We start from the raw sequence: 27,317 nt of genomic DNA, 5'->3' as shown, positions 1-27,317 counted from the left end.
GTCAGACTTCAGCAGCGTTTCTTTGGTCTTTGAGAAAGCTCTAGCGGAGTGTTTAATGGATTGGAATGGGTAAGATGTTTTTTGACGGTGTATGATGAGACGGGTCAGTTTGAAATCAAGCAGAAATGCAGCAAAAGAGTACTGAGTTAGCATTTTAGCTCTTCCAGTTCCATCATCCTGAAGTCAGTGTGTCTTTTGAACGGGTTTTTGGTTCCATGCCTGAAATAAGGTCTGTGGTGAACACAAGCTCGAGATATTTTTATGTTTTATTCTTCAACATCAAATACATCTGCCCTCTTGGGATTTTTATTAAAGCTTGATGGTTGCTAACAAGTGTCTAAATGAGACTACAGAGGTCGTCGGGGGCATTAAATGTCATCAGGACGAACAGGTAAACTAATTTACTCACTAGTCCGCTTTCACAGCTTTGTTATGTTTATAATCACACTCCTCTATTCTAACTCCGGGAAAATGTTAAGACTGAAAGAGTTGTTTGAAACTTAATGGTGGTGGTAATGCGACTGTGGTGTAGTTTGTTTATAGCTTAGCTTTTGACTGCTTCAAAATTCATAAAAGTTGTTCATTTGTGAAGATTATCATGATGAACAAAGTATGCAAGAATCATAAACTTTTGTTGGTCACAGAGTTTATTTTATGCGATAATCCAAAAGTCAATGGAAAACCCTATTTTTATGGAGGGAACCAGGGTGATGCGATCTTCTGGGTTGGCCTATTTCTAAAATAGATCATTTGCATGGAAACTTTGCATTTGTCAATGGATGTTTGTCAGAGTGCGTTGCAGTGAATGTTAGGCTAACATTTTCTTAACTTTTGGTAATGTGACAGAGGGTTTTTGGAAACCATTGAGTGAATTAGGAAAGTTTTGGATTTGCTTTCTAGGTTAGTTACACTTTTAAACTTTGAATATGTATCCTGTAAAATGCTTGATTACTTCACATATGAAATTAATAATCTAATCGTTATATATGTGCTACTTTTATTCTATCCTGTGAATGCAACAGTCTCTACTAGTCTTGCTTAAATGCACATAGCATTACTGCATTTTCTTTACACAATCCAGGTAGTCGCCGCTCAGAAAAATGTATACAATTCAGTTTAACAACGAGACCGACATACTACTTAAAGCGGCAGTCGGCAAGAATTTTTTGATCATATTCACTGAAACCGACACTATGCTCCGACAGAACAACATAAATCAGCCAGTTTTAGAAAAAAAAACCTGCACTTCTACTTCCACCTAGAGCCTGTTCCCGGTTCTTCTGGTCCAATCAGCGCAGGGCTGTGTGAATCACAGTTCGTGTACACGCCACAGATCCCCCCTCCCCCCTCGCGCACGTTACAATACACACGCACTGACGAGCACGAACTTGATGGGAGGGTGCTCGTGGCAGTGGGGGAGGGGCTTGAGATTTGTAAACATTCAACATTTTGGTCCCCTCAATCTGACAAACTTGCCGACTGCAGCTTTAATATAAAAAGACGTTGAAGGGTTATAGGGATGGGACGGTATGAAAATTTCATATCACGATTATAGTGACCGAAATTATCATGATTATCAATATTATCACGGTTTTGTTAAAACAAGATGAAAGTGTGAAAAAAGAACTGATGCTCACACTGAAAACATTTCAACAAGTTTTATATTTGAGAATCAACAAACAACAAATAAAACGAGGCTAGCAGCTCTATGCACTTTTTAAAGCAAGATTCTATTCTGTGGCATTTCGTTCCTTATAATGACCATCGTCAATAGCAACGCATTATAACACAGCACATCCATGTAAATCACAACGGACGCGCTCTCTCATTTCATTCAAATACAACTTGTCATCTTGCGTCTCCGTTTTTGATTGATCTGAAAATGAAATCGGAGTTGATTTATTGTTTACAGAATTTGATAATATTGTTGTGATCATCTTGTCTGGACGAGTTTTGTACGCTGTAGGCCTACAAAATGGATTTAACAGGTAAGAATAGAGACATTAATCTCTATTAAATATGTCCCCGTAATTATATGGTAAAAAAAACGGTGTAATGAGTGTACAATGAATATACATTATTATCTCTTAAATGTCACTCTTAATAGTCTTGTTTGAGCTTGTTCGTTCGTCTTTGGCTCAAAGACACTTGCTGCAAACTTTTCTTCGCGAAAGCTTCAAGTTTATTTCAAGTGAGTGAGATAAAATATTTCAACTCAAAACAACATTTTGTGCCCAATTATTATTTCCCAGACGTAGTTTTAGTTTTGAGATCAAAGTTAACTTGCCTTGCGTTCGCTATACAACAATGTGTGATGGTCACACAAGACGACTCGGGAGATTTGAAGTGTTTAAGTTACCTCTATCGCAGCGACTTTTTTGTGCATGTTCTGCAGACAGAGTGACCATCCTCGATTAAGTTTCCCTCAGGATTTTTGTAAATGCCAAAATATGACCACACCTCAGATTTGGTCCTCTTAAAAGGCTGAAAAATCTCCCGAACACAGTTACAACCTTACGCCATTTCTTCTTCTAAAAAAAAAAACATTGCGCGACCGTCTGCGTCAGACTGTTGCTGGCTGGACAGGATTTATAGTGAGTTATTAAAATCGCGATAATCAAACACGGTTTTAATGATAATTGAATTTTAAACGATATTACTAACCGTCAGTACATTTTATCGTGGTTTATAGTGAAACCGGTAATTGTCCCATCCCTAAAGGGTTATAATGGCCATGATTCAGGCACCCTGAAAGTCTTGGGAAAAGTGCTTGAAAAGCTGTACGAACTCTGTGCGAAAAATCACATTTTGATTTTTATCATTCTCTAAAGCATCTTCTCTGTGTGTCTACCGGTTAGGCCATGATCCTGGAACATGATGTAATACTTCTTCCTCCTTTGATTTGACCTTGCTTTGAGAAGCTAAAAGCTTTATTTGAGTGACTTACCCTTGATATCACTTCCCGACCACTCATAAGACATTCTACCTACCAGAAGAAGCTCTCATTAGAGAGCCGTCTTTGATTAACACATAATTATTAAATGCTCTCGTTGTTTGTTTGATCTCGTTTTCCTGGCTGGCTTAGGGTGTTTGTTAGTGATTTCGTTTGTTTTTTTTTGCAGGAAGAATGCTGAAAATGCTTATTAGTGGTGCTTTGCCAGCATCCCCAATACTATTGCTGATTCTTGGGGTTAGTGATCTTGACAAACCTCTAACCACAGGTATTAAACTTTGGCGTGACTCTTCCTGCACCGTTTGTGCTACAGAACGTTTGTGGGGTGGGTTTTGCCCACTTGATGATCAAACGGGATAAAATAAAATAACTATATAAAGAATATAAAGGGTTTAGGGTCCATTTCTCACTATTAACTAATTATTAGAGATAGTTCACCCAAAAATGAAATTTCTGTCATTAATTACTCATCCTCATATCGTTCCAAACCCATAAGGCTTTCGTCCATCTTCGGAACCTTATTGAAGATTTTATTGATGAAATCTGAGCGCTTTCTGTCCCTCCTTCAAAAAGTTCATAAAGACTAAAGTGTTACCAATAACATTTCTAAAATAAAAAATCTTCTTTATGCAGTCATGAGGGTAAACTGCTTGTTTATCCGTTGTGTTATCCTCTCTAGAGGTGTGTGGGACATTAACCCACCCCACGATAGCGCTCTTGCATTGACATGTTTTATTAACAGTCTTGTAATGCAGGGGAGGCTATGTCATCACTTCCTCTAGGGGCGCCTCAAGGAAAACACTCCATCCCATTGGGACGTCCGCTGCTGGTTAGCCCACTTGTGAAGACTGACAGTGGGAATATCTTAGCAGTGCTTTAAACCGTTTTGGAAGCTGACGTAATGTTTATATCCTTGTGCAAGCTTTCGATATTCAGGACGTGCCCTTATTAGAGGAAACAGAGGTTGATGGGCACAGTTTTCATTCTTTGTTGAATATCTGTGGTGGAATAAACATTATGATAACAGAACTAAGTGCATATGCAAGCATTTTGTTTATTTGTTTGTTTATTTATTAAAGTATTTTCTAAATTTGCTGAATACAATTTTGTGGAGTTGGTTGGTACAATTAAAATTGACTATAGCTTTAAATATATATATATATATATATATATATATATATATATATATATATATATATTTAAATGTCAGATTATTTTATTATTAATGTATGATGTAAAGCTTGATACAGTAACAATTCTAACAACCATTTATGATGGTTTTAACAGTGTAAATCCCTCTAGTAAGAAGACGGTTTCCCCCCTTATTTTTACCAAATGTTCAGATCAGTTATGAATCATGAATTATTCTAAATTTATATTCCATGTGCCAACCATCCCAACTCTTTTTGAATATGGTGGTAGCCGAGCTGAATTGTTTATCATAATTTATACCAAGCTTGTTCCTATAACTATTACTTAACATTGATATATTTTCAATATTAATTATATAATTAAATATAAATATTATATATATATATACATATATGTGTATATATATATATATATATATATATATATATACATATATGTGTATGTGTTTGTGTGTGTGTGTGTTTATGTATGTGTATATATATTTGTATATGTATGTGTATATATATATATATATATTTGTATATGTATGTGTGTATATATATATATATACATATATATCATTTTTTATATATTTTTTATATTTCTGCTACCTCTTTTTTATGTTTTGAAAATATTTTAAAAGTTATCCTTTGACAGATTATGATTTTTTCAAAATGTATTTATACAATTAATGATTGTGTCTCCAGTGGGCAGACATTTAAACTAGGCATTTTTGTGCAGGACCCACAACTCCTTACCCAGAAATGAACCCTGCGCCAACTAGCTTTAAATGCCAGCCGTTGTTTACAATGGAATGGATATCGGGTCACCTGCTCTGTTATATGCCTAATATCCTTATTCTATTGTTATAAAACCTGACCTTTGTAGTTGCGAAATGCAATTTTAACCATTGTGTTGCATTCAAATTTAATTTAGGTGTGTTTAACCTCCGAAGATTAGCACATATTTGCTGGTGACCTTCCTCCTGGGGGACTAGCAGATTAGAAAGACGTTTAAATGAATCTTAATGAATGCTGGAGGGATGGTGTATTTATTTGTGTTCATTAAAGCCGTTCATAAATTCTTTTATACATCGTCGTTTGCCTCTAGTTACCAGCACTAAATCACACATCTGTGAAATACAAGAGGGAGTCACTCTATCAGATTATTTGGTTAGATGGTGGTGTGTTTGCTCTTATCACAGGTGTCTCCTGCAGGCCGTAAGTCAGTCGTGAGTGTGTGTTAAAGTACTCTTCCCCATATTCCCAACATCGGTGAAGCCCGGAGGAAGCCCTCTAGTGGTGCAGATCCCCTCGCCTCGCTTCTCAATCCAACAGTCCTGTTTCCTGCAGGTTCACAGCCACTCGGAGTAAATCATGTAAATGCTTTAGGGAGGCCCCGGGCTCCCGCTGATCCTATCAGCTCTTGCCAGCACATCGGATTGGGGATTCTATCACACTTCTATTGTATTTGCAGCACTCACAGGTTGTTTTTAATACTTTGTTTTTAACACTGTGTTCAAGATGGTGGGCGCATGAAATGTCAAACTGCTGACTTTCTGGTGGTGACAAGAATAATGGCATGTGAAATTGTTGTTGGCATTTCCCCTGCTCTCCGTCAGTTACCCCCATTCCACCAAAATGGTCTGCCTGAGGATATGCAAACCTGCTTCAAAAGGGTTTCCACTGACTTGAGAGCCGAATAATGACATAATTTACTATGGAACTATATAACCTGCAAACAAACAAAACAAAACATCACATCACATTCTTTTTTTCTCCCACAAGAATAGCTCAGGGAAAACCTGGAAAAGTTAGGTTTTTTTTTAAACTGTGCTTTCCAGACCTGGAAAAGTCATGGGAATTATTCAAATCTTTTTTATGACTAATTCTATAGTCCATTTTTATTTATTTATTTTTTGTAGTTAATGCTTAGCTTTTAAATGTTTCTTGTGAGTCCTTTTCATCACAAACAACAGCAAAATTAATAGAAATTCATTGACTGATCAGAAATTAGGTGTATTTCTCCTTATTTTCACAACCTCTTCAATGCAAATCAGAGATTTTGTCAGCCGCAAACTTGACAGGTGGCAGGGGATTTTGACGTTGCATTGGTTCTTGGCATTTTTCCTCCAGTTTCCTTATTTTCTATATCTCTATTGACAAATCTTTTATAATTCCAAATCCCATTCCTAATAACTGTGTACTTTACAGCATGTTCTGAGTAGTAGTCTTTGTCGTGAGCAGGTTTGAATTCATGATGCACACACATATTACTTGTTGCTAGAAACCGAATTGCTTGCTTTTTTCACTAAAAGATTAACTGACTGAGACCAGCAGCATGGATTTTCAGAACAGTGTTATTTTGGTATTATTTTTCATCTTATTTTATTTAATACAAAGGTTTTTAAAGCCGTGTGTCCACCAAAGCATTTTTTCTTAATTCCAGTATATTTTTTTAAATTGTTTTCAGTGTGAGCGTTGCGTATTCAAAAAGGCCAGCAGCGTGACGAGGCACGGAGCGTTTATTTCACGCTGAGCGCTTGACATTTTCTCATCACTGTCACTTTTTAGCCAGCCACAAATACCACATCGACCAACCATCCCATTCTGCTTGTACAACGGCAAAAGACAACAAGCACAACATCGGAACAAAAACATTTCAAAGAGCTCAGAGCAACATTACATTACATTGTTTTGAATGTTTTATATATTTAGAAACAAACTATCTGCGAAATCAGATACTATTAACACTTATGAGATATTGCTTATCGTAGCAACCAAATCATCTCAACTGATAACTCAAAGGGTCTGCAAGTAGGCGTTTTCAGAAGAGCGCCTACCGTTTTCAGCTGGTTAAAAAAGCTTGGTGGACACACGGTCTTATAGTTTTAGTGATTATAAGTTTTCTGTTACCACTGCCTTTGTAGATAGAAGTGCTCATTTTCAGTCAGCCATGATTGATTCTTTCCAAGTCAAATTAGTTCAAGTTAAAGTGTGCGAAAACAAAGGGGTTATCACGATAAAGTGACTATTATACGGTACTATTCATTTAATTATGTGTAATTTTTTTTAGTAATGATGACTGAGTGTACAAGTCGAAAACAGCAGTTTCAGCAACAGTTTTTACTGTCCTAAAAGAACGATTGAAGAGAGATCTAATAACTTCCACTGTGGATCTTCTAGTAGCTGCTATTAGAGATCTCCATTAACATATCGTTCCTCTTATTCCTGCTCAACAGCCTCTTCTCATATATCACGTCTGTCACCTCTTAACTGCAGTCTCAACACCCCGGTTGTGTCTGCGCGCAGTCATTTGGGCCTCTGGGACGCTGGCCCTGTTGCTCATATGATGCATTTGCTTACCAGCTGAAATGACCATAAGGTTCTGAGTGATCCCTGAGTAACAAGCCTTCCGTACAGTGACGGCGAAAGAGCTGCTGCCTCGGATGGCACATTTTGTCATTCTGCGTTTGGCAGGTCCCTTCTTGGGGTCCATAAAGACCCCCTAACCCTTTTCTTTCAGCTTTCTTTCAACCCAGCTTGGATTTCAAATCTATCCATTCTGCTGTGATATTTGCAGAAGGGCCGCCTGCTGCTTAAAGTGGCCTGGATCTTTTTCCCAGCCTCCATCAGAGCCCGCAGGAGAGGGATTTCAGTGCTGTATGACTGAAAATGGAGGAGTGTAAAGCTGAACTCTCCTCCGATTAACTCCTCTGAGTGACATATTCAGTAGTCGCTAAAATTGATGTCAGGCCTAGGAAAATGTACATCTTCCCCCTTTATTCAAATGCTATTAAAAATTTGTTATAGATTACGTAAGCATATTGCATAGTTGTTATCTGAGTCATTTGTTTTATTTGTAGAAACGCAATGAAATGCTAAATTGTGCAGACATAATTTTTGGCTGGGCTCTCATTCAAAGAAATGATGAACGTGTGCTAAAACGAGGGAACCAACAAAATATTAGTAACTGACTATTTTGTTGTCAATGTATGCTTTTTCTTGTAAGCGTTTTGTTTTTATATGCATTTTTGTTTTGCTTAGTAAAATAAAACCTGTAGCTGTAGTTTTTTTGGCAAATAATTTTGTCAGATTTGCTTTACATTGACAAAGTTGTCAGTAGAATTTGTAACTGACAAAGTGAGAAAATAAACAATAAACAATTTTTTTTTGTCTACTAGATTATGGGGTGATATTGGACAGTTAATCAGCCTGTATCGGTCTACGACTTGGCAGAAAACCATGGCCTGAGTCATCTAAGGCTATTTATGCCCACAATTGTTAAATGTGTAAACAGAAGTTTACAGTTCACTTACCATGCTCAAAATTTGTAAAAATCCCCAATAAGCATAATATTGTTTTAGGGCTGCTCAATTATGGCAAAAATCTAATTCACGGTTATATTCATTTATGTTGTAATCACGATTATTTAACATGATTAAGACTTGGCCACAAGGCCAAAACCTTACACAAGTAATTTATTTAACGACAGCAATATATATCAAGAATATATTATATAATATAATATTTTTCTGGCAATAAGGTTGGTATGAAATCTAAATATTAGATACCAGTGAAATTTCACAATTCTTGATACCAATTTCGATAGCACAGTAGAATACTAGGCTAATTAATGCAAGTAAAAAAGAAAAAGAAAAAAAAATCCTCATATTATTGAAAAATAAATAAACAATCAGTATTACAATACTGCTTTAAATTTTTAAGCAAGTCTATAAGTATCCAGCTAACAGCCTACTACAAAAATTGAATCATCAAATGTAAAATAAAACGCAGCATAGTCTTCACTGTAAGAATTCAACTTTCAAAAGTCCTTCAGTCGAAAGCAGTGAGTAATTTTCTTAACATTAACATTGAGACAGACTGCAGCATGTACACTCACCTAAAGGATTATTAGGAACACCATACTAATACTGTGTTTGAGCCCCTTTCGCCTTCAGAACTGCCTTAATTATACGTGGCATTGATTCAACAAGGTGCTGAAAGCATTCTTTAGAAATGTTGGCCCGTATTGATAGGATAGCATCTTGCAGTTGATGGAGATTTGTGGGATGCACATCCAGGGCACGAAGCTCCCGTTCCACCACATCCCAAAGATGCTCTATTGGGTTGAGATCTGGTGACCGTGGGGGCCATTTTAGTACAGTGAACTCATTGTCATGTTCAAGAAACCAATTTGAAATTATTCAAGGTTTGTGTGCATTATCCTGCTGGAAGTAGCCATCAGAGGATGGGTACATGGTGGCCATAAAGGGATGGACAAGGTCAGAGACAATGCACAGGTAGGCCGTGGCATTTAAACGATGCCCAATTGGCACTAAGGGGCCTAAACTGTGCCAAGAAAACATCCCCCACACCATTACACCACCACCACCAGCCTGCACAGTGGTATCAAGGCATGATGGATCCATGTTCTCATTCTGTTTACACCAAATTCTGACTTTACCATCTGAATGTCTCAACAGAAATCGAGACTCATCTGACCAGGCAACATTTTTCCAGTCTTCAACTGTCCAATTTTGGTGAGCCCTTGCAAATTGTAGCCTCTTTTTCCTATTTGTAGTGGAGATGAGTGGTACCCGGTGGGGTCTTCTGCTGTTGTAGCCCATCCGCCTCAAGGTTGCTAGTGTCGTGGCTTCACAAATGCTTTGCTGCATACTTCGGTTGTAACGAGTGGTTATTTCAGTCAAAGTTGCTCTTCTATCAGCTTGAATCAGTCGGCCCATTCTCCTCTGACCTCTAGCATCAACAAGGCATTTTCGCCCACAGGACTGCCGCATACTGGATGTTTTTCCCTTTTCACAACATTCTTTGTAAACCCTAGAAATGGTTGTGCGTGAAAATCCCAGTAACTGAGCAGATTGTGAAATACTCAGACAGGCCCGTCTGGCACCAACAACCATGCCACGCTCAAAATTGCTTAAATCACCCTTCTTTCCCATTCAGACATTCAGTTTGGAGTTCAGGAGATTGTCTTGACCAGGTCCACACCCCTAAATGCATTGAAGCAACTGCCATGTGATTGGTTGATTAGATAATTGCAGTAATGAGAAATTGAACAGGTGTTCCTAATAATCCTTTAGGTGAGTGTATATTAGGCTGCTGTCACTTTAAGAATGAATGCACAGATCCATTATAATGCTACACATTCTTTTTTCTTCAAAATGTTTACATTCAAATGTAACATACAAATGATATAGCCGGATACTCGCCAAGCTCGGCATTTTTACATATTTTTGCGTGTTTTTGACTGTTAAGTTGCGTACCTAAAGCTCACTTTGTTTGTCTGTGTTCTGCTCCTTCTCGGAGCGTGCGCATAGAAAGCCAGAAAACAACTTTTTAAAATATCAAGCATGCCCCATTTTGTACAAGTCATGTAACGTCATTTTACTCCTTTCCATGTTAATTTTGGGTTTTAAGGAGGAGTAAAAGCGCACCACTGGAAAGGAATGGGATTGGGCACAATAATCATTTCATCTCGCATTTTAGTAATCGATGGTGGCCGAGATCGAAACTTAATATCGATTAATTGCACAGCCCTATATTGTTTATTGCTGTGCTTTTGTTTGCTTTCATTCGTCTTCTCCTCTCACATCATGTTTTACAGAATATCTTCTCAGGATAGTGTAATGAAGCAGTCTTGGTTTTTGTCCGCTGTAAATTGTGTTAGCCTGAAAATAAGAGTTGAAGGCTGCAGGTGTGTGTGCATGAATGTGTGAGCCGTGGCTCTGTGCTTGTAGACCGGGTGTGCGCTTGGTCAGTCTCACCAGGTGATGGGCAGGTGCTGCCCCCGTCAACACACACCATCTTCCTTACTTCCTGCCAAACACTCGTCTCCTGCCAGCGAACGGGATCTTGGCACATAAGCCCTGCACTGTGCCACAGTCTGCCCACCTCCTGCAGGATCTACAAGAGGTTTCCCATTGAATGGATGGTCAATCATGCGGGCATTGTTCTTAAATCCTGTTAATACCTGAAATTAGCATCTGTCTCTGATCAGAAATGGATGGCACCAGACGCTGGCGTAAATGGTGTCCAGTGTTTCTTAGAGACTTTTAGGTGGTTCTCGTATGACATTTGTAATGGAAGCACTGTGTCATACTGTAATGTAATGTAGCATTTACTGCTCATGCTGGGAGACAGCCAAAAACTGGGGTTTTAAACATTGCCAGCAGGGTTATTATGGTTAAGAAAAACTTAAATGAAAAAAAAAAAAAATGTGTTACTTCAAATAAAATAAATAGTTGCCAGGTATATAGTTGAAATATATAGTTGCCAGTTAGTTGCCAAAGCTACATTTGTGATTTTTTAAAACTTGACTTACTAAAATAACTACAATGGAAACTGAAATAAAAATTAAAAGCTATAGAGACATATAAAAAAAAAGAATAAAAAGGTCAATGATACACCGTAATTGCTAAAACTAACTAAAATGAAAATGAAACATACAAAAATAAATATACCTGCGAACAGCAATGACGGGGCCAAGCCCTTCTAAGGGAGCTATGAGTTCAAAAAGTAGCTACAACATTATAAGAAATATAACGACTTTAAAAATATAAGTTACTTTTGAAGTTTTCATGAAGGAATGGATGTTTTATAGAAATACAAAAATCTTTCAGATTTTTAAAGTCGGAAGGTCATTACTGATACCTATCCTTAGGTGTGATCAGCATGATGAGAGGAATCAGGTGTACTAAGTTTATTTTTTCTAGAACAAAGGGTTAAAAATTTTCCTTGAGACCTCAAAGTTGGTCCGATTACTATTCATTAGCATTTTTTCCCCCTCATTTTCCTATGTTCTGTTCATGGGGCTGCCTTAGACTCCCATTGGGGAGGAATAATAATAAAGTAAACTGACAAATTCCAATAGGGGCTACAGTCCCTTCAGGGCATGGCACCTTATAACTAATTAAAAAAAATCTATAAATATGATAAACAAATTTAACTATAAAAACGATAATAGTGTCTCAATGATACTTAAATAACACTGGTTGCCAGCTAGCAAGAACGTCAGTGAAAGACGTAAAAAGGGACAAAACCAGAGACCTTCCCTTTAGAAAATCTTGCTTTTCATTTTGTGCTCTGATCCCACTTTAGCTCTGTTCCAAAATCTAGCAAGCTGCCTACTAGACAGCATTGTAAGGCACACTTCCAATAGCTAGACCAGCTCGGCCTAGTCTCGCGTAGCCAGACGTTCAGACTGACGGCGGGAGTTCTGGACTCCATTGCGGCTTTCATTGGCCAAAGACCGTCCAACAGGACATCTGATCCACATGTAAAGCAACCAATCACAGTTTGTTTTGTCCCTTGTCATGTTTAGGGGTGTAAAAATGTAAAGTCGATATCCCCACAATAACAGACCGACGCATCTACTACAGACATGACTACGGCTTTGTTTACAGGTGGACCGTTAAAGAACGCGACACACACGTCTCGCGGAAATCTTGTAGAATGCAACCAATCAGACATCTTTGAAACGTGTTTCCAATTTGGTTTGCTTAATGCATCAGATGTTTAGCCAATTGTCTATGGGTGTGAAATCTGAGACTTAGCTCGGCCCATGATTAAAAAAAGTGCATGGATAACTCCTTTATAATAAATACAGCAATATTTAATAAAAACATTGATGCCTTTGAAGACAGCTGCCTATATTGGAGGCAGACATAAAGGTTTCGGAGTGGAGCAGTTTTTTTAAAGCACATGATTAGATTGGACACTTGATCACCCCATTACAGGAAGGCGTATCCTGTGATTACAGACATTCTGGGTTGAGTATGCATGGGAGTGGGGAATATAAGAACATTTGACATCCAGTAGGCTGCCATGTATATGCTATATGTAAAGAGCTTTAGTGATGCTTATGTAACAGAGCATTAAGCATAGAGTACTCTCACAAATGCAAAAGTTAATACAGAGTACTTTCTCTTTTGGCTTCACTGATCTCATCGTATACACTTGTACACAAATACCCTTCACACAAATACAAAGTGCCCTGGAGAAGCAGGACGAGGTGACCTCAAAAAGCGTGTCACCAGCAGCCTGCATGCTCTATTTTTAGCTCTGTGCCTCTGGTTGTTCCCGAATCAGGCCTTAATTCCCTAAATATTCCTGTCGTTGGATCTCTGTGCGGCAGTGCGGATGTGTTAAGCCCTCAGGAAGCCCTGCTTCATGTCAACAATGAGTTTTTATTAATAACAGTCTAAGCTGGAGTCATTTGTAGATGAGGATGTAATTAGCCCCTGTGTGTTTGTTTGTGTAAATGGCTTTGTCTTTTGAAGGCAGCCAAAGATGGCGGACGAAGCGAGACAAATGTTGATTATAAACATTCATAATTAATTAAATTTCTCAATAAAAAAATAAAAAAATCGCTTATTCTTAATGTAATGAGCTATTTCAGCCAGTGTTTTTCTGCTAGGTATTTTAAGCTTATTGCGGTATATCTCGTCCCACTATGTATGAATTGAGCCTCAGTCTGCTGGTTCCGATGGCAGTCTGTGAGAAGGATCTGGTGCAGGGTGGGGCAGCACAACTTTATCTGCTTGGAGACTGAAGATGCATATTTTTGGAGCTGATAAGGCGTCTGTCTTCAAAGCTGCTTCTGCACTGTCAACATACTGCGATGAGCTTTGCTATGGTACAGTGGCTACTGTCCCATCAATAGAAGGGCTTTGCGCTTTGATAAACATTATTATACTTACTTTCACTGTATCTGGCTGTGGGTTTTGCAAATATTTAACCAGTGAAAAGTATAAATAGCTTGTGACTAAACCTCGTTTCTCCATTGGATCCTCAAGCTGTCGATAAAACCTCATGACTCCACCTCTGTTGTGAATGAGATGGTGCACGCAGTTTGGACCGTCTGCTTATTGGCAAAGCTAAGGTAAACAGAGAACTGGTTCTTTAAATACGTACAGTGTTTTCTACACTCAAGAAACACTATAGGCTTTTATATAAATGTCAAGGCTAATGCCTTATGTATTATTTATACGTGTGTGTGTGTGTGTGTGTGTGTGTGTGTGTGTGTGTGTGTGTGTGTGTGTGTGTGTGTGTGTGTGTGTGTGTGTGTGTGTGTGTGTGTGTGTAAAAACTAGAAAAACACCGTTGAAAAACAGTTATTAGAAAAAAACACAATTAGAAATGGACAAAGCACTGTGTATTTATCAGTGTTGGGGAAAGTTACTTTTAAAAGTAATGCATTACAATATTGCGTTACTTAATTACTTTTTATGGAACGTAATGCGCTACATTACTTTTGCGTTACTTTTTCTCACCTGCATGGGCTTGTTTGTTTGTTTTTTAATAACAGCTGAAACAATCTATTTTTGCCAATTGTTAAGGCCCTTTCACATCAAAAGTTAAATGAATAAGCCTACGGCTGAAGGAAATGAATATTTACTTCTGTACAGTAGAGGACGCCGCTCAAACAAACCTTTCAGCTGCTGCTGTTCTTGATTAAATAACAATAGGATACAGGAGAAGGAAGTTCAACACTCTTATTTCTAAACCTAATCTAAAGTCATTTTTGCTTATTAGTATGGTTGAATTAGATCATTGTAGGTCAGCAGCAAAGACATTGGTTAATAACGTGAGATTAAATACATAAAGTATATTTGTGTAATTTAACATAGTTAATTATAAAACTTTTGCACAAAATTCTGAGATTGCATTTGACTGTTTTTATTCATTTTGAGGAATACTGAATGTTTTTGTGCAAGTGAGATAAATGCATGTTCAATGCAAATGCACACAACACCTCACTTTATTTCTCTCAACATGGGGACAGGAGAGCTGTCAGTCAATAAATGTGAAAAAGTAACTAGCGTTACTTATTTGAAAAAGTAACTCAGATATTTTGTTGTAAATTGAAAAAGTAATGCGTTACTTTACTAGTTACTTGAAAAAGTAATCTGATTACGTAACTCGAGTTACTTGTAATAAGTTACCCCCAACACTGGTATTTATATAATTACTCTTCATATTTATCAAGGCACACACTAGGGGTGGGCGATATCTCGATATTTAAAATATATCGAGATATGTTTAAACACGATATGGATTTTGACATATCGTATATATCGATATATTGTTTATATTTAATTCTGATTTCGCCACTTTGCTTGTTTGCCTTCTCTGTGCTGTGCTCGTGCTCGCCCCCGCCTCCTTGGTTTTGTTCCCCCTCCCCTCGCGTGCAGTGTTGCCAACTTTTTTAGTGACTTTTAGTGACTTTTCAGACCCCCTTAGCAACATTTTTTTTTTTTTTTAAAAGCAACTAGTGACAAATCTAGCAACTTTTTAGACAAACCCCAGTAACCTCCAGATGTTGCCAGTACTGTTCTGGGAGCGCGAGGTCTTGCTTTCTCCCTGCCGTCACTCTCTCTAACTGCGTCTACTTTGTTCAGTGAATGGCTGAGACGAGCAGCAGCACATTCATGTGTTGAGCGCGCGCCAGTTTTTTCTTTTTCCACGTACTTGTCACTTATATGCTTCTCTTTTGTTTTATATTTAAAGTTTTGTTTGACCATTTTAATTTCCTTTCTTTCGAACTCTCTCAATTCAGTTAATTTTACACATATAAAAAAATGTAGTCATTCACTATCATAGCTACTTGTTCTATTGTCTGACAAAAATTATATAGGAAATGAGAACAGCTTTACATTCGGCTATATTATATTATATCATATTATATTATGTTAAAATACAGAATGTGAGCATGAATTTAGAGAGAAAACACATTAGGCAGGCAGAACGACGCGATGACGTCATGAATATGCTAATTGGCGTATGACGTTATCTAGCGACATTTAACTTTTAAGGAAGGTGTTAGCTACTTTCTTTTGAAAATAGTTGTCAAAACTGCTCGCGTGTTGTCTCAACATGGAAAAAGCGCAGAAGCACTTTATTCCTATATGCACTGCTTACCTTGAGTTGTTGTTTAATTTTTGAATGAAAAGAAGGCAATATATATTATTTCTTCCTTTATTTTACAGTTAAATTATTATTTTTGTATACAGGGATTTTTTTTAAATGTCGCAGAAGCACTTTGTTCATACATGAACTGCCTACCTCTTTGCACTTCAATAAAAAAAAGACTGTGGTATTTGGCATATTTGTTTTTGTAGTAGTTTTTGGGGGGTTATTTTTCCTGTAAAGATATCGAGATGTATATTGTATATCGAGATATAGCAAAATATATCGAGATATATTTTTTGCTCCATATCGCCCAGCCCTAGAATACACATCACTATATAGACAGGTATGACAGATAAGCAGATAAGATGTTGTTAAATATAGAGTAATTAAAATGCTAAATAATTAAAATATTTAGAATGCTATATCATGTTTATATTTATATATATATATATATATATATATTTTTTTTTTTAAATACTGTCCGATTACGATGCATCACAATATTTGGCTTATTAATCATTTGTTGAGCGTCATGGTTTCCAGATTAAACTACTTCTATTTAACCTGTAAGCTCTTTTTCCTGGGAAATAATTTCCTAGAAGAGCTTTTCAAAATTTCACTGGAATCACACACACCCACTGCTCTCTTCTTCTGATGTTTTGAGGCAGTGGTGATGGTGGTTGAAAACAGATTGAGGGGATGTCCCATGAACAGGAGCGTTATGGAGATAAGATTCAGCGTAACCGTCCAGAACTCAAATGGTTTCAGGTTTGAGCTTCAATCATTTTTTTTTATTTATTTATTTTTTTTTAAGTTTTGAGCTGCTGGTCTGAATGAAATCTTGTACAAATGCTCACAAATATAATCTTGTGGACCGTTGTGTCAGGAGAAATCGGAACTCACCCTTTGTACTCTCCTAAAACACAATTCTTGTCTTACTGATCCATCAGTGCACATTTTCCAAAGAAGAACGATGTTTGTCTTCATAATTTTTCATCAAAATCCTAAGAAATTCTTTTGAATTTTCACCTGATGTTTTTTGTTTTGTTTTTGACGTGTTCAATATGCAGAATATAATTATTAGACTCAAACAATGAAAACATCCATTATTAATATTTTATTAATATTTTATTACTTCACCTATTGTTACTATTTAACTTTAATGCTACATCAATCATTTATGAATACTTAATTGTGATTGGATGTTATTGAATAATTTGAAAAAAATAAATTTAAATTAAAATAATAACAATTGAATAATTTATGCATGACACATTAAACTATTGTTAATTTACCTGTGGTATTTATTGGAGAAGAGTGAATATCAGTAAAGAATTCGATCGATCAATCAAATTATCTAATGTTTCAACCCCTCCCCTCAAACATCTTGTTTTGTGTAAAAAGTATGCATTTAGTCAGAGTCAATGCTCAATACAACTATATAGGGAAAACCCGTAACGCCAAAGATGGCAGTTGTATCTACATGTCCCGCCCATCCCGCTGGAAAGCCAATCGTCTGCTTTTAACAGTCAAGCCGGGAAACATTTAAGCCTATCGTCTGGTTCCACTGACGCATGCGCACAGTTGAGGTTTGCGACAGCCGAAAATACGTTACTGTTTGAAAAGGCGGCAGATTTGATATGCAGTGTATGTGTCCGTTGTGTAAATATCAGACATCCCAAGTGTCCCGCATGAAACCTCAGTTTATAAGTTATATAAAAATGAATAAATAAAATATATTGAAGTAAACTGAAACACTATAACAGTGTGGACAGTTAATGTATACCTGACTCACACCATGTAGAGTGGCTAATGTTAGGCTACATAATCATGTTTGAGGTCGCAGGTCACTTTTTTTGTGGTCATTCTTTACCCTCTCGAAATCCTCCCACACTTTGGATTTTCTGCCCGACATATTATTTCCGAACTACGTTACTTTGCTAATTCCTGTGGAGTTTTTTTCCTGCGACTAGAGAAAATTTAGTCGACCAAACCTCCTCTTGTCTAACGTTTAGTCTAAACCTACATTTACATTACATTAATTCATTTAGCAGACACTTTTATCCAAAGCAACTTACAGATTACAGAAGTAAAATGGGCTGTGAATGGTGTTTCATGTTGGCTCTAATGTACCTCTGTGTGATGTGGCATGTGCTACTGTACTAGCAGAGAGGGACAAATAGTGTGTGTGTGTGTGTGTGTGTGTGATCATGTAATCGTGGCTCTCATGCCACACAGACAGACGGACTTCTCCTCATCTAGTCCATCAGGCTCTGGTGTCGTCTTTCTGCCATCTGCCACCGCCAGCCAGTCTGTCCATCTCAGTATCACACACACACACACACACACACACACACACACACACACACACACACACACACACACACACACACACACACACACACACACACACACACACACACACACACACACACACACACACACACAGCTACTACATCAGTCTTTAACATTTCACTCAACTTTTCTTGAACACCTTCTAAACTCTAAATCATTCTGATGGATAGGATGTCAGCTGTGATTTTGATTGAGAATAAAAACTTTTTGGATGTTTTTGAACTCAGTGACTTTTATGTATTTGTGTGTGTGTGTATATATATTATATACACATCTCCCAGCGAGACATATATACGTATTATGTATTAATTTTATAATATATAATATAATATACACATCAACGTGTGGTCATCAACGAGTGGATCTCTGAGCTGGTGTGATTGTGTGGAGGCGGGGCTCATTTGCATATTCATAGAACCGCGTATACTTAATGAGGCAAGGGTGGAGTTTCAAGCTATTTTAAGGCATGAAGAAATTTTGTTTTCAAGGAAAAATCGTTAAATATGTAATTTTTGTGATCAAAGATTAGATTGGGATTGAAGGGATACAATTGTTGACTACAGGGGGACTTATTCTAACTTAATCCTTATTTTATCACGAGTCATGAGAGTCAAAAGATGTGGGAATTCTGTTATATACTATATTTATATTCATAGTGCCAAAGTGAATTAATGTTTGCTACCGTATCTGTTGTTTGTGTGTCTGCATATGTGAATCTGGATCAGGATATGATACAGACAGAGACCCAGAGACAGAGACATATGTGCCTTAGACGCAGGGGGCTCCTGTGCCGTCTCTGCTTGTCTGTCTGTTTATGTCAATATGTTTTGCTTCTGGTCTACAGGGTATAGTTGATCTTTTCCTTACTTTTGCCCTGATGACAATATATCGATATCGTAAGGGTTATTAAATAATGTTGGACAATATGGGATATGTAATTGTGCATGCACATCTAATGTAGACTTAAAGGCCCACTGAAGTGCCTTGAAACGCACAGCTTTGTTTGATGCGTTTACGTAATTTCAGTCATTTCTGAAACGGGAAGCCCTGCAAGACATATTGAATGGCTCCTCCCCCTTTTCAAATAGCCAATAGCGTTCAGTTTGCCTCACAGACTGCAAGTCTTACTTGGAATCGAATCTGAGCGCTGATGATCCCTTGGATTCAATAGAGGTGTGAATACATTTTAGTAATTTCATTCTTAACCAACGTGCAGTTGGAAAACGCAATAAAACTCTAGTGTTTGAGCAAGCGAACACATATCTCCAACCCATTTTGCTCCATGACTTGCCAACGCCGATCGCTTTGGCCAGGTGATATTTATGGCATAAGGGGCGGGACTTTAGATTCTAGAGAGCATTTGATTGGACAGAAGATGTGATGAGAAGCTGAAGTCCGCGGTGATGTCATAAATATCCGCAATCCATTTTAGAGGAAGTGAGAGACTAAGTTTTGAATGTTTATATCTCCTAAATTTGAAATTTGTCATTGTTTTGTAACACACCAGCTTATTTATAACCTAAAGGCTAACATATTCATACTAAAAGCTAAAAAACTTCAATTATTTTGATTTCAGTGGGCCTTTAATCTTTAAAAACACTAATAATTTAATAACTGATAAATATAATATTTAGCCAATCACAAAATTAATTACTTTTTTTATACTGTACATTATAATGTGATGCCTAGAATCATTTAATAGTTTTAAAATGACTGATTGTAGTTTAGTGTTTTATAACATTTTTATATCAGCCATTTATTGTGTATATGTATACACATAAGTAATTATGATACAAGTAGTTTGAATATTGCTTATTTAAAAAAAAAATATTAATTGTTAACACTGTAATATGATATAGCAAATAAATGTTATATCAATTTATTTAATATATATATTTATTTGACAATGCACATCAATACATACTGCATCATATAATTGACAACTGACGTCTAGTCTCTAAGCAGGTAAAACAATACATTACTAGTGAGAATATACAAATACAAATATACAACACATAAATGACTACGTGTTACAGATAGCCAAAGCTCAAAGAAAGAAAGAAAGGAAAAAGTATTAACTCATTGCATATATGCATACATTTCCCTTTTTTGATTTTTGACACTTTTGCACACTTAATGCGCCAAGTCATTATAACGAGTTGTTCTAATCCTTGACTCATGCAATGCTTGAAGCATGCATGCTGAAGAAACTGCAGTGCTGTGTTGTTGGGTGCAGTTCGAGATGCACTGTGGGTCTGATTAAAATGCCATGATGGTACAGGCTCTGCTCCTGTCTGGTCCAGGGAGGCTTCCAAAAATAGAGCGCGCATGCAGCAAGACGAGCCCAGGAACGTGCGGCGGAAGCACAAACAGCTTCCATCCTTTGTTTATTCTGTCTTCTCTTTAATGCCTCCTCCCATCTACATCCCTCTCAGGAGGAGAAAGCAGGAGGTGTGCTGCCACAATCTAAAAAGCTTCCTTGTTCAGAGGGGACACCGTCGGAGGGCTCTTCCATGAATGTTTTATTTTTGCTGTGCAGCAGCATGTATTAATCATGACTTCAGTCTGGATGGCTGAAAATAGCATCATGGAAAGACAAAAGTTTGTTAAAAGCCTGAGGCCTGTGTGCTAGGCACCTTCAATAGATCCTTATCGGCTCGAGGCGCATCGTGCGTGTGCCGATGTGCTGCAGGTTCCTCGGGTTCCTTGCTCTCCGGACTCAGCGGGGTTCAGTGCCGGAGCGTGCTGGGTTACAGAGGCGAATAATCACGGCTGAGCGAGGTAATGTTGTGGGCTGTCTTGTTTATCTGCCTCCTGCTCCTCCAGCCTGAACTCGTACACCCTGTATCGGAGAACAAACACAGGCAGGAAACAGAGGTAGGAAGGCATCAAGACATGTTCAAGTTCAGTGGTTGTGTAACATCTTGTCTGCTGAGACGTCTTCATCTATTCAGCTGAAATCCCATAATCCTTTGCCATGCAGGTCGGGATAGGGCTGCAACAATAAACATTCAAATTAAAATTCTAAATAATTGACTCCAAAAATGTCATTATTTATATATATGTATATATACTGTATTAAATATGTATATGAATAATTTGTATTGAATAATTTTAATAATTTTAATTTAATGGTGTAAATATTTTAATTTAACATGTATTTTTACTTTATTTTAAAATAATAATAATTTTCAAATGTTTTCAAACTGTTTATTTTTAAATGTAATGTACATTTATTTATACATTTTCATGGGTTTGAATATATACAAATGATAATGCGAGAATGAAAATGTCCCTCTAAATTCACATTGCATACAGTGCATCCAGATGCTTTGATCTTTTTTAAACTGGCGATTTATTAATACTGGTTCTCTTTATTATAACTCAGTACTTGCAAAAGCAAATAAAAATAATAATTCAATATATATTTGTTGTACGTGTTTATATTATACATTTTGATAAATTCTTTATTTCCAAAGAATTTTTATGTACACAGGCTTTTTTTTAACCCGATTAATTAAATAAGTATTTTAGAAGTAATTCATTATAGCATACTAATCAAAATAATCATTGAACACAGCTTTATTTTCAGACACAAGCAGAGTTTGGTGTACACCTCAGTCTGGGAATACCGTGTTCACGCAGCATTCCGTGCACGTTCCACTGGAACATCTTATCAGCAGGATGATTGATACACTCTGTTCTGATCTGAATTCACTAGGTAGGATAAGTGTAGCTCTTATCTGAGCTGCTGTGTGTATTACATGAATGGATGAGGTCACTTGGGTCCTGTCATTCAATGAGATCCAGAGATATGATTAAGTCGAGATGTATGAAGGCAGATCGGTTGATAGCAGTTGAGGCTGGGAGTTTGGAGGATTGGCTCTCGTCTCTATTTTGTCAGTCTTTTGACTATCCAGGCTTTTGATTATAGACATTTGCAGTGTATTTTGGACAAAGAGAAACCCACTTAGATAGGAAGAAACTGTCTGGATGACATGCAAATTGACCAACCATGGTTTGTTTTGGTCCTCTTTGATCATCAAACCACAGCAATATCCCCCCCCCCAGCCCAAAAAAAAAAAAATATATATATCTATATATATATATCTATATATATATATCTATATATATATATATATATATATATACATATATATATATACACAAACACACAAACAGATTGAAGTATTCATGAGTGTTTTGTTAAAGAATCCACTTTTCCTGTTCAGAATTGCCCTCGACCTCCGTACAGCAGGGTTGATTTGTCATCATCTGATTGTCAGTTGTGTGGGAATGTTTTTCCGGTCTCTCCGCTGCTCCGAGCAGGTTTAAGGACAGATTGGGCATCTACAGAAGTGATGTTGGGGTGGAAAAATGGAACAGACATCAGCAAAATCCGAATCTCTCTCGGTTAACCCCTCCAGATTTTGCGAGGCGGTTGTTTGTCCTCTGCAGTGTTCTGTGCAAACTGAGGCGTAAAGCCCTCCGGTCTCACTTTCAGAGGAACTGACATCTGTTGATCCGTGGAAACGACCCTGCCGCCGCTGGCCAGACTGTGACTGGAATGTCTAATGAATGAAACGCCGTGAAGTCTTTGCATTCCTCCTCCGCTGTGATTCACTGTCTGTCTTTGGCGAGTAGGTGTGAGACACATTGGGGTCAGTATGTCAGGAAGCTCACTCGTGTGAAGTGCATCTGAAGCTCATTAATGTGAGATTAATGGCTGCTCCCGGAGATGCCATATAGAAACTCATTATAGCTGAGAAGAATGCCACCAAACCTGCTGTCAGAGTTATTTTTCACATGCTCAACAAATATATATTTTTAATGAATATTTAAATAATTTCATTTGTATATTTTTTTATCTAATTTTTTAAATAATTTAAAATAAGGATACACAACCGTTCAAATTTTTGGGGTCGGAGTCTGATATGCTCACCAAGTCTGCATTTATTTGATAAAAAATAAATAATATTGTTAAATATTATTCAGATGTAAAATGACACTTTTCTATTTTAATATATTTTTAAAATGTATTTATTTGGGTCCTTTTATAAATCTTTTCCTGTGATGATATCACTTATTTGAAATTTAAATATTTATGTGTAACATTATCATTCTCTTTATGGTCACTTTTGATCACTTTAATGTCATTGCTGAATAAAATAATTTATTTGCTAAAAATCTTACCAACCCTAAACTTTTGAACAATAGTGTCCAGTAAATTGACCATAAAGAAAATAAAGCCTATTTTTGTACCATTAATATTTTCTTTCATTGTGACATTATTTTTATGGCATTTCCAAAAATGTTCTCCCTAAATTGCCATGTACCATAGTAATACGTATTATTATTATGTAAATAGTTATTGGTTATTGTTTTTATATTATGGACTAATTGTGGTATAAATGCTTATAGTACCATATGATTTCTTTTTTACATTACAGTAATGAGATTTTGAGAAGAATATGCATACATGTCTTAAAGAAAATGTCACATTGGGGAAAAAAAGTGTTTGTTCTTAAAGGGTTTTATGAGATTCCCCTTATGAAACACTTTCTCCTTTGTTATGGTGGATTAAGATGAGATGTGCAGGTTTTATGATCCCTCTGCTACTGTATGTGCGTGTGTTTGTGAATGCTAATGCTCTCATGTATTCTGCATTGAGTCTCTCTCTCTCCCTCTCCCTCTCCCTCTCCCTCTTTTACAGATCTAGGCTATTTATAGCTGGTTCTCCCTGAATTATCTTGCCTACTGATGTTGTTTTGCCTTTTCACGTAATTATAAATCCTGCTTTAGGAAATCTGTTGCGTGTTCATTTCATGTGTCCTGTGGACATTTTCAGAGTAGATTGCAGATTTAAATTGATTCAAATAAAAATGTGGCTGTGAGAGATAGACACACAGTTTATGTTCAGTTGGTTTTGTGCTTCGGTGTGGATTTTTTAGCTGATGAAATATTGAAAATATGCCAAAAAAATAAAAATCTGAGTGAAACTGCAGAGAAAAAACATTTGGGACCTGATATGAAAGTTGTATTAGAAGTGAAACAAGACATAAAATTTTTGATGAAAGATTACAGAGAAAGCAGGAACATGTATTAGAAAGAAATTAAATAAGAGGCGGTTTTGTTACCTTTAAGACAGCTAGTGCACGTCAATCCCTCACATTCATTTGCTTCAAAATGATGGCGTCTTCCCTGGCAATGGTCCATATGTTGCATATGTAGTTTGTGTTCAGAGCTGTAATAGAATATCCTGATGACGTATGCTTCCCTGATCCTCAGCGCTACACGCCATTTCTCAGTTGGAATTGTTTCTCTCTCCCCCGCAGATGGACTTCCCAGTAAAGAACATCCACTGGAACTTCTGAAGCCATCTGGAGTCAACCACATTCCTTCTGGTAGGGGTGTGTGTGTGTGTGTGTGTGTGTGTGTGTGTGTGTGTGTGTGTGTGTGTGTGTGTGTGTGTGTGTGTGTGTGTGTGTGTGTGTGTGTGTGTGTGTGTGTGTGTGTGTGTGTGTGTGTGTGTGTGTGTGTGGTGGGGGGGTGTCACAGTACGTCTGATTGGCTTCTGTGACACTGTAGAGTTGGAGATGTGTTTAATGGGTCTTTAAAAAACGTTTCATTCAGTGGAAAATATACCATAAGATCATCCATCCATCCATCCATCCATCCATCCATCCATCCATCCATCCATCCATCCATCCATCCATCCATCCATCCATCCATCCATCCATCCATCCATCCATCCATCCATCCATCCATCCATCCATCCATCCATCCATCCATCCATCCATCCATCCATCCATCCATCCATCCATCCATCCATCCATCCATCCATCCATCCATCCATCCATCCATCCATCCATCCATCCATCCATCCATCCATCCATCCATCCATCCATCCATCCATCCATCCATGTTTCTGTATCATGTATATGCATATGTGTATGTGCACTGTCTCCTCTTGGAGCTGGAGTAGCAGTGGATTCCTGGCTAGCCACAAACACATTGGTTAGCCCGATGTGGTTTCCCTCTGCTCCTGCTAAAAGAGAAAGAGCGTGGCATCTGTGTACAGACACTCACACATGTTGGCCCGGCCAGAGAGCCACACACAGAGCGCTGTAGTGTGAGGACTCTGGTACTACACTGGAGCTTAGTAAGGGGTTTATGTCCATGTAGAACACGCACAATAATGCAATAGAAATAGGTTTTCTCTTGGCTGGTGTTAAAAGTTTTGGACCTTTTTAGTAAATCCTTTTTAAATGGAAGGAAAGTATGTAAGATGAATAAAGGAAACAATAAATGAAAAAGGGAAGAATGAAGGTTTGAAGAATTTTATGGAATGACAGAAAGGGAGACAGGCAGGAATGAGAAAAAAAGAAGGAAATGAAGCAGGCAATGAGAAAGGAAATAATAAAGGTAAATAATGTAAGAAAGGAAGGAGGGGAGAAGATTATTTAGCAGATTTTCTGTTCATAGTCTGAACTGGACTAAAATGACTTTAGGTTTTTCTGTGGGATTTGTCTGTCTTGATAACCTTTTTAAGGGGGTGCAGGTTTAGACCCTGTCTAGGCTGGTTCAGCTGGGTTTAGTCTTGTGTAGGACTGGTTTAAGACTGGAACTGAGGAGCAGGAAACAGATGGTGCTGAAAGTCTCGCCTGGAGACCTGCTCACTGCCAACGGTGCCTTTCCACTCTTTCACTCTCCCTCTCTATCTGTCTCTCTCCCCCTGTTCCCCTCCATGCTGAATTAGTATTGATTGTAAACATGCTCACTGAGCAGGGACCAATGGTACTTTATGCCGTATGTTTAATGAGTCCGCGTGGACAAGGCGTGCTTGCTGTTTTTGGATCATAACATCCCAGCCAGCACTGGTGTTTTTGGCTGGAATGGACTGTAGTTACTGTACGATGCCTTCATTTGTCTGATGCTTGTGTCGGAGCAGCACATACGCAATATTAAACCACCATATGCAGCTTCATGCATTATTCAACATGTGTGAGACAAGAAAGCATTAGATATTAGACGGTCTGCGCTGTTCCTTTAAAAAACAAAACAAAAACAAAAATACAGTTAAACATGGAGAGGTAGATATTTATACAAAATATCAGGCATTGCTACTCGTTCTCATTAGCATAATGCAAAAAAAATCAAAACTCATTTTCATTATTGTATTGAAAAAATAGTGTTTATTTATTGTGTATATGTGTGTACACTTATAAAATATATATACTTTTTACAATAATATTAAAAAAATCAATTAATGTGTATATATATTTATATATTTATTTATTTATTTATTTTAAATTGTTATTGATTTTAGCTCTCTCAAGGGATGTGTTAATCAGTCACGTGGAAACGCTGCTTCGCCATCTGGATACGCTGGGACTGCGTGTAAATGTGCAGAAGAGCGTGCTTATCCTGAGTCAGACTATAACATTTCTCGGCGTTTGTTTTGACTCGGTGGCGATTAGGGCTGTAGCGATACACTAGTCTCACGATACCATACGATACACGATATTCAGCTCACAATATGATATATATCATGATATTCAGCCAACGATTCGATACGATTCGATATAATTCGATACACTTTCATCATTTTCTGAAAGATTTAAAGGGGACAGAGTGATTTTGGTGACATCTTGTGAATGTTCCTGTTCCATTTACTTGGATTGAATTAATTGAACTGAAAACTAAAAACATCAATTACACAATATATACGTCTCTGACTGGACAAGTTAAGTTATTCATTCAAGAGCTGTGAGTGCCTTTTGTAGTTTGATGAGCATTAATGGCTCAATTGTCAGCAGGTTTATTAGACTGCTGCCCCTTTAAGACGAGTGCAGATCTAATAGGTGACTGATGCACCATAATTTTCCCCCAATTATTTACGTCCATTTAAGACATAAACTGTGTTTAAGTGAATAAACTGTGTT

At 37.4% G+C, this 27,317-nt stretch overlaps 1 protein-coding gene across 2 annotated transcripts in view; it reads left to right on the top strand.

The window, feature by feature from the left end:
• hdac4 (histone deacetylase 4) overlaps positions 1 to 27,317 on the top strand; it is a 260,715-nt gene that overhangs the window by 96,500 nt on the left and 136,898 nt on the right. For both annotated transcript variants that reach the window (XM_077215662.1, XM_077215663.1), the window contains one exon: positions 24,708 to 24,776. In XM_077215662.1, the coding sequence (XP_077071777.1) occupies positions 24,708 to 24,776 (69 nt within the window). The remainder of the gene's footprint in view (positions 1 to 24,707; positions 24,777 to 27,317) is intronic.

This window comes from Siphateles boraxobius, unplaced genomic scaffold, assembly GCF_051911475.1.
Source record: "Siphateles boraxobius isolate OS27281-9 unplaced genomic scaffold, OSU_SipBor_1 7, whole genome shotgun sequence".
Taxonomy (NCBI): Eukaryota; Metazoa; Chordata; class Actinopteri; order Cypriniformes; family Leuciscidae; genus Siphateles; species Siphateles boraxobius.
This window is presented reverse-complemented; position numbering and strand designations above follow the sequence as displayed.